Source organism: Colias eurytheme, chromosome 14 (genome assembly GCF_061535395.1).
Source record: "Colias eurytheme isolate Ceu_HAF_F1 chromosome 14, ilColEury1 Martin Lab GWU primary, whole genome shotgun sequence".
In the NCBI taxonomy this organism is placed as follows: Eukaryota; Metazoa; Arthropoda; class Insecta; order Lepidoptera; family Pieridae; genus Colias; species Colias eurytheme.
In genome coordinates, this window is record NC_142993.1 from 9,118,111 (window position 1) to 9,134,579 (window position 16,469).

General features: G+C 33.7%; 1 protein-coding gene across 1 annotated transcript in view; it reads right to left on the reverse strand.

Annotated features, from left to right (window-relative positions):
* Nucleotides 1-2,663: 2,663 nt before the first annotated feature.
* Nucleotides 2,664-16,469, reverse strand: part of Su(var)3-3 (lysine-specific histone demethylase Su(var)3-3) — a 318,176-nt gene continuing 304,370 nt past the window's right edge. The window contains exons 11-16 of the mRNA XM_090109230.1: nt 9,795-9,947; nt 6,733-6,845; nt 6,212-6,335; nt 4,633-4,816; nt 3,509-3,636; nt 2,664-3,219 (exon numbers count right to left, since the gene is read on the reverse strand). Coding sequence (XP_089965356.1) covers nt 3,065-3,219; nt 3,509-3,636; nt 4,633-4,816; nt 6,212-6,335; nt 6,733-6,845; nt 9,795-9,947 — 857 coding nt within the window. The 3' untranslated portion in view covers nt 2,664-3,064. The remainder of the gene's footprint in view (nt 3,220-3,508; nt 3,637-4,632; nt 4,817-6,211; nt 6,336-6,732; nt 6,846-9,794; nt 9,948-16,469) is intronic.

A 16,469-nucleotide genomic window follows, 5' to 3' on the forward strand; every position in this document is an offset into this window, starting at 1 on the left:
GCCACGATGTTATTGAAATAATATTTTAAGTATAAATGCGAATGTTTGTGTTTAAATATATAAGTAATACTTCATGTTAGTTAAGTTTTACCTGAAATAATGGTATTATGTGTATTCATATCCAAAAGTTATTATTGTTCCCTTTTTTTCTGGCTAAAAATGCCGCCAAGACAACAGTATCCTCCAGAGAAATCCTCCGAAAGAGATCCTCCTGTGGTTGATTATAATTATATTATATATTGTGGATTATAGATACATCAATAATATTATAAATTAATATCGCTGATTTTTTTAAAAAGAATTATTGCTGTTTTTATGATAAATAATAAGAAATTCCTAGAAAATAAGAAGACACAAAGAGATTGTAATAGTATGTTTAAAATTAATAATATTTGTATTATGTACGATATATTTTTTTTTGTGCTAAGTGAATCGTTGCTATAAAAATGTGATTAATATAGTTGATTTTGATATAACATTGTTTATTTTGATCTCATAATTAGTTATAATTACTAAAGGCTGAACACTGGGTTCAACAAGGCTGTTTATTGGTTTTTAGAGGCTGTTCACTGGGACACTGGGCCATTTTTTGTTTAAAATTAATTATATATTTTACAAAGAGAATTATTGTTTTTGATAAACGCTGATTCGAAACTACAATAAACAATAAATCCATACATGTTGTACGTTTTTTTATTCGACGATTGTTGTAGAAATGGCAATTGTCAAAACTTCAAAAAGCTGTTATGAGGCTGACCACTGGTGCCGTTACCCTACCTACAACCGAATTTTTATAAAACTTTTGATAAAAATCATAAATAATCCGATTCGAATTACGTTTTACTAGCTATGATAAGATCAGTAAATGTAATCCACTGCGTTTCAATTTACGGCCAGTAGTTGTTAAAAATAATTTAAAAAGTAATTAAAAAGCGACATAAATCCTTCAGCCGAAGCCAGTGGGTAAAATAATTTATAAAACAAAGCCTATAAAGTTTGTGTTGCAACATTTTTAATTATATTGGTTTGTTAGCTTCAATTAATCTTGTACAGTTACAAGTAAAACCATGGAATATCGTTAGTTATTTTGTTAATTAAAATATAATGTACCTACCTATATAGCTGATTGCTATTATTTTTTAATAGTTGGTTGCTGGTTACTTACACAGAGTGTCCCAGGTTCATCTATGTTGGGAAAAAATTAGGTAGTAGCCGAGTCAAGAATCTCTAGACTTTGTAGTTATGTCAATGTAAAAAAAATGTTTTGATACTGACGGTGATGATACTGTTTCTTATCAATAACAAAAAATAATTATAACGTATACCGAACCATCATGAATAGAGTTTTTAGGTTATAGAATTTGACCCATAAAATGAAGTCACTTTATCCAAAGAAAGCAACACTCGCATTTCCTTTTATTTCTTACCCAATCGTCAAACCAGTCTAATTTCTGTCCTCAAAAGAATCAAGTCTGTTTTTATAACATCTTGTACAGGTGAAGATAGGCAGGTGTGTTTGTTTAGCCAGTAATAGTCCAATTAATTTCGTTTATGCCGCGTTTTGTAATACTCGGAATTTCTGTTATTGTTTAGAGACGTAATTTATTTTATGACTTCGGAATATATTGCGGGGTGGCTTTTATTGAGCTGTAAAGATATTTGTTTTGGAGAATTTTGAGGTTAATTATGATGTTGGTTGTGTTGTCCGTGTGAAGGTATAAGAGTGGATGTTTTATAGTGTCTAGTAATTTTGATGTTTTAATTGTAATATACTACAGAGAAAGTGATAGGAAAAGTACAAGTATTTCACATTAATGCTGTCTGAAAATGAATTTAGAGTAGCTTATAAGACTATTTTTTCATTCGATTTTCATTTGTAATAAATGGTAGCAGATATTATATTGGTTCTCAAATAAAACAAAAAGTAAATCAAAATTATTATTTATTATTATGGTCAATAGGCACAAGTCACAAATATCACAATACTTAAATAAAAAAGTACATTCTACGCATGAAACGAAAATACATTTTACGCAAAAATTATCACCAAATCACAATCATCATGAATCACATTAATTTAAACCAATTATTTCACTTAAAACTAAAAAGCCTTTCCTTCTATCGAAATCCTAAGATAGGCAAAAAAAAATTGATAGTCAGGCAACATATACATACACTTCTTAATATAAAAATACAAATTTAAATCTTATTACGATAAAATTGATACAACTTGAGGACTGACAAACATAAAGAAAATACAATTGAAAACAATTTAAAGATTATTTAGTCGTTAACTGCCGTCACAATAATGTCAATACATTACCTTAACACACAGAAATCAATAAGATATTATAAAAAAGCAAATTATACTAAGGGCCGATTTTTCAATGCTTGGATAAAACTTATTCGTCGAATAATGTTTAAAACTACCATTTTAAAAACGTATTCTACATTTTAACAGTATCGTGTAATACTTTATTGGACGGATAAGTTTTATCCAAGCATTGAAAAAACGGCCCTAAAGATCTTAAACTACAATATCAAGGTGGACAGTCTATGAGAATTAATAATAAGAAAATTTCCTAAAGAAAATCAATAAGTTGCTTCAATACAAAAATGAACTTACTTAGCATCCTAAAATATTCTAATAACGGGCTTAATAGAAGGAAGAAATTTTTCCATCCGTGGATCAGAGTATAATATTCTGTATTTTCAATCTCGCAAGTTTATGATTACATTTCCAATATTGTTTACAATTGTTACAAAGTACAAGTTTTACAATATTACGTACATCATTACATGACAAAACAAATTAGTTGACATCACAATAATACAATTTTAGAAAACGAAATTAGCTTACAACTGAACTTTTTTAACTGAAAAGTAATTCACTACAAAAACTTTCTAACTCTAAACTAATCTACACACTAACTCTAACTAGAGTAATTTTGAGTTAGTGTGTAGTTACATCACTCAAAAGTAAGCTTCTCTAACTCAAAGTAATTTACTCCAATTTAATTATCTACTCTAATTAAACCATCTACTTAGACGGCACCTTTTTACATCAAGAGTGGTTAACATTAGCGGTAGCAGCAGCCACAGTAGCATTAGTTACTGGAGGCAAAGGTACCAGGAGGTCAGCAAGTCGACCCGCTTCACGTAAACCGGAGAGGAAAGCCCCGTGCACTGTGGCCGGGTAGTTTCGCATCGTATGCTCGCCTGGTGGGAAAAATAATAATTATTAGATGTATTTCTGTTACTGGAGTGGAAATAAATACATTTTTGGCTATTTATAGCAAAAAATTGAAGTTGAGGTCATTGTGTGAAATATTTTACTAGCTTGTTGTCATTACATTTTACTCCTTTGGTTTTAATTTTAAGGGTCAATTGAGTATACACTTAACACTTAAGTATATGACTAGCATCGGTAACCAATTATGTACATTACATATAAAAAATCAAATTTTTTATCTATTCAATTGAGTTATGTTGATATAACGAAACTTACCAGCAAAGAAAAGCCTATTTTCACCCGACGCATCGGGAACAGGAGCCGCCAGCAAGTCGTAGTCTGCACCCGACGAGCCGACAGCTACGAAACTATACGAGCCTCTTGCGAATGGATCTGCGCGCCATCTATATTAAAAAAAAACAATGATTAAATAATTAGGTATATACACCTACATACATTTTCTTTAAAGGAGAAAATCTAAGCAAACTGTGTGAATCACAGCAGCTTCACCTAAAACAAAAGGTCAACGCGCTCTTTACATTGATATTCAAAGACACCATTCGAAGGTAGCTAATAAAACTATCCGTTCAAACAATGGCAATACAAATAGGCTTAAAATTCAATTCCCAGAAAAGCGGGTCACAAGTCACGGCAATGAATTAAACACGTAAACTTTGAAACAATAGTAAGTCAACCAGTAGGTACCAGGAGAGTAGCAAACGAGAGGAGCTCCGTTCCAGATCCAAATGTAAATGCTTAGAAAGTCAAATGTCTCTCGGAATCCGCTCCTAGACACATAAAGTATGGGTCGAGCGAGGCGATTACCACACAATTGCGTAGACGCAAATGTACATCGCTCCACTTTATGTTGCTCGCACAATGCGCCTGAATTGCGATCCGCATACGAAAACATACATCAAGCTATTCTTGCGAGCGTCATACATTATGGAGGGCTTCCAACGTGTCTCTTAATAGAAATATATTGCGTACGATATATGCACGGTCCGTACTTAACAATAATGTGAAAACGATAAATATTTCATATCAATATATTCATGTTAATGGCTTCAATTATTCAACGTATATTTCCAAAAGTGACGGAGATAAATTAATAAAGGTAAGTTTATGAAAAATATATAAATCTTTCAACGTAGATCTTTTATCCGCATCTTCTAGTAATCGTTATAATATTATGTATATTTCTGACGATACACCTAATTCTAAGAGAACAAAAATAACCTCTTTTTTAAATTTCATTGTAAAATTGTAAATCACAAATATAAAAAAAAATGTATAATGAAAAAAACGTGACCATATTTATAAAGGCTAGGTATATTTTAGTTTCCATATCAACCCGATTGAAACCAGAAAACGCGGGTAGTTATAAACACATAACTTACCTAGTAACCACGCACTCCTTAGGCTGCGGCACCGCCGCGTGACCGAAGATGCTCTTGAGCACGGCGATGCATCTGCCCACTATGACGTCATCAGTCACGTTTTCCATCACAGCAGCCGCTTCACCGGCCACCAGCGCTAATAGTACTGGAGCACTGTATAGGTTCCAGAAGAGGAACAGTTCACCTAGAGGAAAAAATGCTTTTATAATAATATTTTCTTATTGCAGGATTACATCGTGATGTCGAAATATCATCATAACCATTAAAATAAAGTCAGAATTTACCTATGTTCTAAATCTTCGAAGAATGACATTAAACTACACCATCAAATAAAAATCGATGGACAATAGACATATCTTGCAAGTAACTAGTTTATAGGTGACTAGAGGTCCGCCCCGGCTTCGCCCGTGGTACATATTTCGCAATAAAAGGTAGCCTATGTCCTTTCTCGGGTATCAATATATCTCCATACCAAATTTCATGCAAATTGGTTCAGTAGTTTAGGCGTGATTGAGTAACAGACAGACAGACAGAGTTACTTTCGCATTTATAATATTAGTATGGATTAGGCTAAAATCAAAAGTAATGGGAAAGTTCGGTAGGACTTAAAAGTACAAGCAAACATTGTTCTTTATTTTTTTCGTATAAAGCAGAACATATCAGACCATCAGATTCCATTCACAGGCGTTCATTGTGCGAGTTAAAATCTTAGCACCCAATTAACTTCTGGATTCCGTCAAGCGGCCTCACCAAGCGTCTCTGTATTTCCCACATAATTCTGTCACGCTATCAAAATCAGATAGGTAACGCTCACGCCCGAAAACACTGAATCAAAGTGAAAAAATCCATCGCACTACACATTGTTCCGGCATTCCCAACACCTTAATGAAGTTAGCCGAGTACACAACGAACCAAGAAGGTGTACTAAAGCATAACGTAAAAAATGTCTTGTCTCGGCCCGTTCCCGTGATTTATCGCTTAGGGCTCCCCTCAGGGTTGCTCACTGGCGTTAAATTATTCAGCTTTTAATTCGTTATCGCGTTGGCCACCGCTGTTTCTACGTTTTACACTATTTACACCGGGAAATAATTTACGAGTGCCATCCTTGGGGAGCCGAGATGTGCCGGTTAATTTGTGGCTTTTGGGTGTAGTTTAATATTGATATATATTTTGCGTGCGCCCGCCTCTTAAATAATATCGCACGGGGAATTATTAACAAGCCTCCACTTTTATCATTCAATTTGTAGGTTTATTTTTAACCGTTTAAATGTTATTCTCAAGTGGCATGGATTTTACAAAATACATTTTTTTTTTCAATTACAAGCACTTTTTATTTTAGTCAATAGATTTGATCAATGAGTTAACTGACCTCAATTTTGGAGCAGGAAAATAATAGGAACTTTTTGATTAGAATTAGTTTGAATAAACTCCATCTAAATCAGTGAAGTGTTTTAGACGTTAAGGACTTACAGAGACAGCTCCTTCCTCATTGAAGGAATTTGACCTAGAGCATACCATACTTACCTTACCTATACCAACATACACAATAGAAAAATAAGCAAAGGAATATACCACTCACCTCGACTAGCAGTCGTAGTGCCAACATGACCGAACAGATTCGCGCTCGGGTCCCAGAAAGTGCGCTCGAAGCACAACACAACTTTGTTCAAGTTCCCGTAGCCGAGTCGCTTTATGGCCGCCACCTGATGATTAATTAAGTGACGTTTTAATTAAAGTCACTACACTATATGAATATTTTTATATACAAGTCGAATTGAATGTTGGTAAGATGTGTTCCTAAATATTGCTTAAATTGTTCTTATAAATTTAGAGACGCGTTAGGCCGTTCACAAGATTTTGAAAGAAAAGTTCAAATAGATTTGACCTTTTAAGTATGTACATAAAAAAATATATTCAGCGTCCGATTTGAAAAATTATTTCGGTGTTAGATAGCCCATTTATGGAGGAAGGCTATAGGCTATATAATATCATCACGCGCTAAGACCAACAGGATCGGAGCAATGCGAGTGAAACCGCGGAGCACATCTAGTTATTAATATTTAGTTTATAGCGTCACAAACTATCAACCAACGGACAAACCTTCCAATCAGGCAGCGGTGGGTCGAACTGCACAAAGTTCTGCTGATTCTGACCATTGTTCGCTACGGCTATCTTCAGCACGCCCAGTGGTAGAGTGCATAGTACCACGTCACCTGGAATAACATAGTTATTTGAATTATCAAAACATTAATGTTCATTAATTGATAATGTAGATGAAATGAAAAAATGTTTTCATTTTCATTTTCACTTGTCCTATCTAATAATATTATGTGAGTGAATGTTTCTATATTAGATTACAATTAATGGCGTTGTTGTGGAATCAAAAAAAAAAATAGATCCAAAAGCTGTCTTGAGTGCCTTGCTGCCAAGGTATATAACACGTTTTTAATGAAGTATACTATATAAAGGTGATATACTTATACTGTTCACCAAAACATTCAATAAAAATAATAGCCTTTTTATATTTAAACAAGTTCAATTTAAACTTTATATAAAATTGCACTAATTTTAAAGTATTATGTATTGTATAAATTCAAAACGATTTTAATTGGATTCGAGTGTTTGTGACACCCGTTGTATAGTTGAAATGTCCGAGTTAAATGAAAAATGTATTAAGTTTTATTTTATGGAAGTTTATTCCAAACGAACCGTGAATAATTAAATATTTTAAAATAATGAAAAAGAGAACAGAAAATGCGTGCATTGGGCGTTCTAACTAATAGGACTATATGAAAGGAAAACTTAGTAAAACAAACACAAACAAACACACTATTATGATTATGTACATTAAAATTATTTTTTTAACAAATATTTAAAAAAATATGATTAGAAAATAGAAATAGATAACATAATAATTATGTAAAAATAAAAAATAAACATAATTATTAACGCGTGTCGTGCTAAAGGTACATACTACACAATCATGAGTAGCGGTCATATTTTTCAGTAGCCTTTTTACCTACAGAGAATTATAAAGAATAAACACTTATTGTGAAACCTTTAGATTCTACAAGTATTTATAGAAACCGTTCCGCCTCCAATCAAAATTTGTTACAGAAATAGACTATCAAATCACGTGTGCTGCCTTCGAAAACGTTCTTAAAAACCAAGTTATTTGCGATACGTATTGCACGCCCATCAAACGCCATCCATCATCTATATCAATCGAATAACATTCTGGAACATTCCAGAAGGATTCCACTAACAAAGCCGAGGCCTACACACGCTAAATAAAGCGCTCTCCACTTTAATTGCGGAGGTTTTTCCTTTGTGACAGTTCAAGTGAACGAACACGGTTTATGTTTCTGCTAGTTCACTTTAATGGAGTGAAAAATAGACGTCTTCAATGTTTCGGTTTTGCGAGAATACTTCTTTGTACTGTATGAATGCGTTTGTGAAAAAACTGTTTGTGTTATACGTTGAACTTTTTGCAAACGCTTTGAAATGGTCACCTTTTAAACCAACCGATTAGTTGGATAAGCCGATTGAAAGGCTTTAAAATGTGTCTCATACAACTGTGTTTTCTTTTGTTATATTTAAAAGAATAAACATGTCTACTGTAAATACATTTTGGAATTTTTTTAATTCCCAGCAAATAAAAAGTGATTGAATAAACTTTAGAGAAGAAAATATTTAAAAATTACATTTTCAAAGGTATCTCTTTCAATATAAACTTAAGTTAAAATATAGTTGAATTGACATTGTATATTGAAACATGGGCGGGCCATATTAACTAGACTAACTTTTCAAGAGTTCGTCACACTGTTTTCAGAGCAGATTCAAATTCCCTTTTGTCTTATTTCAGTTTGTAAAGTAACCGGAACGTATTTTTTCGGCTCATCAAAGTAAAATTAGTGATTTTGACTTGCAAATCAGCCGCGATAAAGAAAATTACAAGGCGCCCGTTCGCGTTATAAATTCTTATAACGTCCCTTAATATGACCGCCGATGCCTTGTTTCAACAATGTTTCCTCCATTTTTATTTTATGATTTATTTTAATTACGCACTCATTGTTTGTGAGATGGAAAACATACTTTGGTTACAAAATATGTTTTTGTTTATTTTTGTCCATCGTAATTAGAGATAATGTATATGAGATACACATGTTATTGAGATTAATCGGAAAAGTATAACTACATATTCGCATAATAATTTTAGTATAAGTATTGTATTTCTCATTATTACATAATAGTGTTTATTCGACAAATCAATTATCCCTAGTTATATTTCAGTCTACTCTACCCCACACATATATATTATACTAGTGGTCCGCCCCGGCTTCGCTCGTGGTACATATTTCGCAATAAAATATAGCCTATGTCCTTTTTCGGGTATCAAAATATCTCCATACCAAATTTCATGCAAATTGGTTCGGTAGTTTAGGCGTGATTGAGTAACAGACAGACAGACAGAGTTACTTTCGCATTTATAATATTAGTATGGATTTAAGTCTTCACAGTTCACTACAGTTTGTCAATAATAAAACATGAATCTTTATTAGCACAAAGATACTTTCACAACAAGAGCCTAATAACCGTCAATCCACCGAACTTCGTTCATTTAAAACTAAGCCGATACGGTAGCTAAGCCGAGCCTACGGATTTACCACGCGTTTTAATCTTAACATAATCACCGTATTATTACCACAATATATGAAGTATCCGATAAATAATCGTTTCCGATCGTTACGGAATAAAAAATCATGTAAATTATATCGGAATCAATGGACAGTTTATAGATTACGTTCATATGTTAGTGTCGACGCTGCATAATTTAGTTTTAAGAGGCATGAGGCGGCGATTCGTATAAAGTTTTAACGATACGAGCATTTCTCATTGGCATTACTTCAGAATGATTAATCAGAAACAAGTATTGAGTACAATAATCTCTCGACTATTAGGGAGATATAAAAGTGATAATGAGATTTACATTTATCTCATGTGTTGACGATTTAAAAATTAAAGTTATTTGAGTATTAATCAATAATACTCAAATAACTTCAATTTTAGTTTAGGAATATGTTTTAAATTAAATATCAATATTATTACATTCTTCTGGAACAAAAAAAGTACAAAATACAGAATTAAAACTAAATACTGACCTTTAAACGTTTGCGTTTGTCCAGGTGCTCTCGGGTTGACCGCCTTCACAGTGACCCCTGGACCGGCGTACGATATCTCCGAGACGGAGGTGCCCAGCCTGATGTCCAGCCCGTCAGCCAACGCCACGGGCACGCACGAGTATCCATTGCGAACTGCGGAAGAAAAATATCGTTAAATATCGGGTGTAAAACTTTGGTGAACTTTAGGTTATATTCGTATGCATAATGTGGGAATAACTTTACAATTAAATTCTTTTATGTTAGAAGAAAGGTTTTGTTATATTACAGGCAAAACAATTAACTCATGTGTTTCAATAATTGTGATCGTGAATAATGTTATTTAAAATCTCTAGCATACTCTTCTGTAAATCTTGTGCTACAAATCATAACTTCAATAGAATTTCGTACTTTATCTTACAATATAATCTGTAACTTTTTATTAACGATAAACGCATTCTAGCGCGAGGCGGCCCCAATCCACCTCATACTGCACACCAGAATTATATTTCCAATTATGGGACAATAAAGTTGGTGCGGCTACAATTATGTCAAACGGCCATTGACCCCGCTCCCCGACCCAGTTCCCGTGATGGATTTAAATTCAATTACGATGTACGAATGCGATGTTGAGGAGATATACCTACACGTACGGATTATACTGAATGCCCCAAAAATCGATCAGTCAATTGATACTTATAACGTGTAATGAATTAGCTGTTTGCGACATCGTTGGTGGTATATGGGCAAAATTAGGGTGCGATTTAGCTGATAATTTGAACGTCAAATTTAATATATAGCCTTGTATGATATTGAGCGATATACAACTAGAGTGTGCATGCTCGAATTAATAATTCCATATCATTATAGTTCATAGCAATTTATGTTGAGAGATTATTGTTAGATTAATTATATAGGTACCTATTAGTTATCTACCATAAACATTCATCTGCTTGTTTAACTTACAAAAACATTCAATTTAACAATTTATATAAATTTTATACAAACAATTTCGTCCTACAGCAACCAATCATACAACAACAACATTAACAACAAAAAGAAAACAATGAAAAATACCCGAACCCAAGATAATAATTACTTAAAATTTATCAATTAATCATACACATATCAGGTATCAAATTATATTTATCTGCAATATAATTTGATACGTGTATATCCCAAAAAATATTGTATTGTCGATATCACGCAGTGTATTGGACGTATCCGATCCGGTAGTATGTAAATTGATGAGCCCCCTCGCGAACTGTGACAGCCACCAGTGTGTCATTAATTTTAATGAAAAATGTACAGTTAAGGCTTTGCCAGATAGAAAACTTTTTTAGGGCATTTTTTGTGTCTCTCTCTTTCTCTCTCGATGTTAGCCAGAAGAGCTACTACGCCTTAACGCGGACGCGTGGGTTAAGGGAAGGTTCACCCTGGTGGCAATGGAGATCACGAACCTCTGCTTGGGCTGTCGCTTGAATGAAGAAGGCCGGTCAGAGCACTAACCTGACGCTGCGCTATGCCGCCGAATAGTGCTACGCAATATGAGCGACTACAATGACGCGCGATACGTTATTTTTGTCACAACGAAGCGTGTAGTGCCGTAGTGTTATAGCGCGGCGTTAGGTTAGGGCCCTGACGCGCACAAAAAACGCGTTATATCTAACAAAGCCATTAAATAACGGCACGAGACATTGGAATCAAATCGATTGAACACGATACCTCTGTTAAAACAATGCTAGATGTTAATTGATCACTATCGATGGGCGCGGTCACTGATGCGGCAATAATTAATATAAATGTGCAGGTTACGTGACTTCCCATGATGGCTTTATTTGGATAATGTTTTTGTGAGAAGGTCAAGTATTGTGTTACCTACCAATATATTTTTTTTTGTTTAATTGTTTGTGAGAAAAAAATTATTTTTAATCCTAAAATAGGGTAACTTTCTGGTCAACGTTATTATTACCTACCTATAATTTATCATTAAATAATATACAAAATAAAATTTTAAAACCAGGAATTGATCAATTAAACATAATAATATGCTCTACAACAAAACAATGATCTACAACCATATTACATATAAATTTTCCCGATTTCTATAATATGTTGGTTGATGTTCTGCGTCAGCCGCCATGACGTCAAATTCAGTGCAACTTGCAACTACTTACCAACAATTATTACTTATAAAGGCATCCCTGTACCGTTCGACATCTGACTACAAAACAAAGAGGACTAAAGAACTAAAATATTAACTCGCAGCTTGCTACTCCCGAGTCCCGCCACGAGCATTGGCCACTGCCTCTACCAGTGTCGCCAGTAAGAAATCCACTCAAAGTTATTAAATTAAACTACAATAGACAACTCGCCTCTCGCAGCCATCAACCTAATTGAAAACTACAAAGTGCTCGCCAACGTGCCACGTCAATTTTTAAATTTATATCGGACGAGACATTTTGTACAAGTTTTTAATTATTTATCTCCGTGTATATTTTGGGATGTCGCAATCGGTTTTTCAATGAAATTGCTTTTATTTTTTTTTCTGCAAGAAAAGCTTTTAATTGTGCTTTGAATGGAGTTAAAATTATTTATTGGATGTGGTAATATATTCAAGTACGCAGTTTAGAAGACTTTTATTGTTTCATTCCACAGCAGACTGACAGACTTTACATATTATTTCGCAATAAAAGGTAGCCTATGTCCTTTCTCGGGTATCAAAATATTTCCATACCAAATTTCATGCAAATTGGTTCAGTAGTTTAGGCGTGATTGAGTAACAGACAGACAGACAGAGCTACTTTCGCATTTATAATATTAGTATGGATTAAATTTTGACATAAAAGCTATATACTTATGCAAAAAACAGGTACTTACTGATATAATTAAACCAAACTTATTATTTTCCACAAATTATCTTCATTATTTTAACCCAACCAAAAATGTATTTCACAAAGCCATAAATTATCAACTCCGTCCACATTTTATATTAGCCATATACTTGACAATTGGCAACTACTCTTTAAATAGTTAACGGTTGTAGCAACTACTATGTAGTTAACGATATTAACTTACTCGTCAGCTCATTTACAAAGTACCAAATTGTAATAGGGCCAGACGTGAACCATTTTAAAACGGTAAACAATTTTTCCGAGTTCGAAAATTTTGCAACTTCATTTTATGAAAAGTTTATTGTTCATTGCTTTGAGAATTGACGAGAACTAGATTTACTGCACAATCATCTACTAACAACATAGATAATCAATAAACATTCAAGCAATACAAAAATGTAATAAAGCGTGTCACAAGAATAACGCGTTTTCTTTTCAAATAACACCTAATCCTGAAATGATTAAAATGTACGACACCGAACAAAAGCCTCCGCGAGACAATCCAAGGGCGTTTATTAGAATTAGCAAGATTTACGCGTGACACATACGAATAGCGCTACAATTCAAGTTTAATCAAAAACCCAACACAGCCCTGGCTCTCATGCGCCTGAAATCCTAACGTATGGCAGCCCTAAGTACAATAAAAGGAGACCGCGAATGGTATGGTCCAACTGGGCGAACAATTGCGCCGTTTCAACGGGATTAGTTGAAAACGCTTATATTATTAAAGCACTTACCTACGTACTGTAATAACCGAATTTATCTTATATTTTAATTTCGCAGGAACGCTGACAAGGGTCCTAGAGTTGTGGACGTGTATGAATTATACTTGAAACTAGAAGACATGGAATAAATGTGGTTAAAATAAATTGTCAGAATAGAATTTTGTTTTGTTCTGATTCAGAAGTAGGTACTATAAGTTTATTTTATGCAGATTTTGTAAGTCTTCACTTTTCCTCCTTCAGTAGCCGAAAGTATGCCAACATGGACTAGATTCGATGAATTTTCACATAGAAATTTAATTAATAACTAAAAAAGAGATCGTTATACGTTCAATCGAAAATGAAAATAAAAGGGACAGTCTTCACTATTCTCAAAAAAATACAATTTTTAAAATCATCAACTTTCCCTATCCATACTTACTATTTGAACATCACAGCACCAACCATCAATCTATCTATTTATACCACACACATACACACACAGCACTCCTAGAATGGTCCGCTAAACCAGTTCAAATAAATCCAATCATGGACATAAAAGTTACATTTAACAAGACCGCCCCGCGTCCTACTAGAGATACCAATTTACTTTACACTCTGCTACATTGTACCTAACGTCGTTAAATCGTGCTGTTTTCAAATGAGACACAATACTGCATATTGATACAGTCCGGGCTGTGCTAGAAAATGAGGATAAGAGGAATATTTAATTCAAAGCTAGGAAATAATTAATTAAAATTACATTGATAAGGATAGTTAAGGAACTATCATAAAAAGTTGAACTGGAATTACCTGTACAAAAATTTAAATTTATGCTTTTTTAGAACCTCCAGCCTGAGAATCTGTCCCGTTAAAAATGTTCTTTTTTGGATTATGCCGAAAAATATTATGATGAGCATAAAATGTTTTTAATATTTTTATAAATATTGAATGCACTAAATTACAATTATTTTCAATTTTAAGCCATGAACAAACTCATGCTAGAATTACTGAAGTGACAATAAGTTGATAATTCTACTCATATTACCACGTGTAAAATCTAAAGTTAGTCATAGTATGTCAAAAATTTACAAATAGATGCACTTTGTTAGGCATACCTATCTGAATTCTTTGGAAGTTTCGACTCTCCCCAATATCATAACATCGCTGCGTGATGTTGCTAGATGTGTCAATTAAGAAATAGTACTTAAGTACTAGTATACTTTGGACATAGTACAGCCTATGTCACTACTACAATTCTGATAATTACAACGACACCTTATACATCAAAATCCGTCGAGCAGTTTGGGCTGTTGTGCCAAAGAAACATACATTACATTGCATACATACACATGAAAAACATAACCTTCCTTTCGCAGTCGGGTAAAAATACATACCAATACAGAAAGGATCACTTTCAAAAAAGAAGAAAGCACGTGATTATCGCCTAAAAACCGCATAGTGCTTCTAGAACATTCTATCCCGATACCGATACCGCTACATAAGCCGATGCGCCTACGAACCATTGTCAGCGGCGTTAGGGACGTTCCGACAATTTCGCCTTTACCACAATGGAATTTTCACCGGGTATGCGATTTTAAAATGAACTATATGAAAATCGCCATCAATCTATTGGGAGGCGCGTAACGTTTGTGTTTTATTAAAAAAAATTTTTGTGTTACGTGGTAAAGCTTATTCTGTGTGAGACAAAAACTAGCAGCCCGTCAGTTATTTATTTTTATGAGTGACAATATTGTAGCAAAGCCTTCTACAAAAAGGAATACATTTCATCGATACATGGGTGAATTATATAACATTGAAATCTATTATAGCGAAACCGAAAAATTAAGGGATTCGTCAATATTATTGAAAACGAGATCCAACTATTATGAAATATTTCTCCTAAACGTAATATTAATATGAAATACTATACCTAGCTTAAACTTTTTAGGTATACATTTAGTTAATAATGATAGTATTCAATAGGCATTCACAAAATCAAAACAGAACGAAATTTATTCACAATGCGATGTGATAATGGCTTTAAATTTACAATTTGCATAATTTTATGTGTCCTTTATCTTAAACAGGAGTAATTAAAGATAAGACAGTTTATGTGCAGTATAACGTTAACGTTAAAAAGCTCACGTACGCAACGAATAATATTAGGTTACATTGTCATCAAATTCTTAAATGATTTGCTAGTAAATCTATACAAATATGAATAAATAAACAAAATAAGGTTCATAAAAAGTCAGTAAAATTATTTTCTTACTAAAAGCTTTGAATTTTTTGACGACGCGGTTGGCGCAGTGGTAAAGTAACTGCCTTCTGAGCCGACGGTCCCGGGTTCGATCCCCGGTCAGGCCAAATATTTGTGTGATGAACTCAATTATTTGTTCTTGGGTCTGGGTGTTATTATCTATATATGTATTTATAATATTATATTTATCGTCGCCTAGTACCCACAACACAAGCCTTAATTGAGCTTACTGTAGGACTAGGTCGATTTGTGTAATAATGTCCTATAATATTTAATTATTTATATTTATTTATTTCCTAAACGATTTCCAACACAGGTACATACTTAACTGGTTAATAAAATTGTATAATTATAACAAATACTACGTTTAAAGTAATTTAGATTTTGTAAACAGACTAGTTAAAGCATACGACTTTTTTCGCATAACATTAAGATAAAATTAGCTTTACAAATCTATAGCCTACATCATTACAGACATTTACATCCTTTGACCCGTTATGTACCTTACAAACATCCATTCTATCTCTCGCAATTAATAAAACGACTACAATATGAGATACATCAAAAGCTAAAACAATTCCCGTCTCATTAAATATCCACATACAAAATGTATAAACACAAACGTCACAATCGCTCCCACTGCCAATCTCTCTCTCTCTCTCTCTCTCTTCAGCCTTTTTCCGTCCACTGTTGGACATAGGCCTCTCCTAAGGCACGCCATAGAGCTCGGTCTTCAGCTTTACGCCGCCATTGAGTACCAGCAACCCTGCGTATATCGTCGCTCCACCTCGCTACAGGGCGCCCTACACTACGTTTGCCG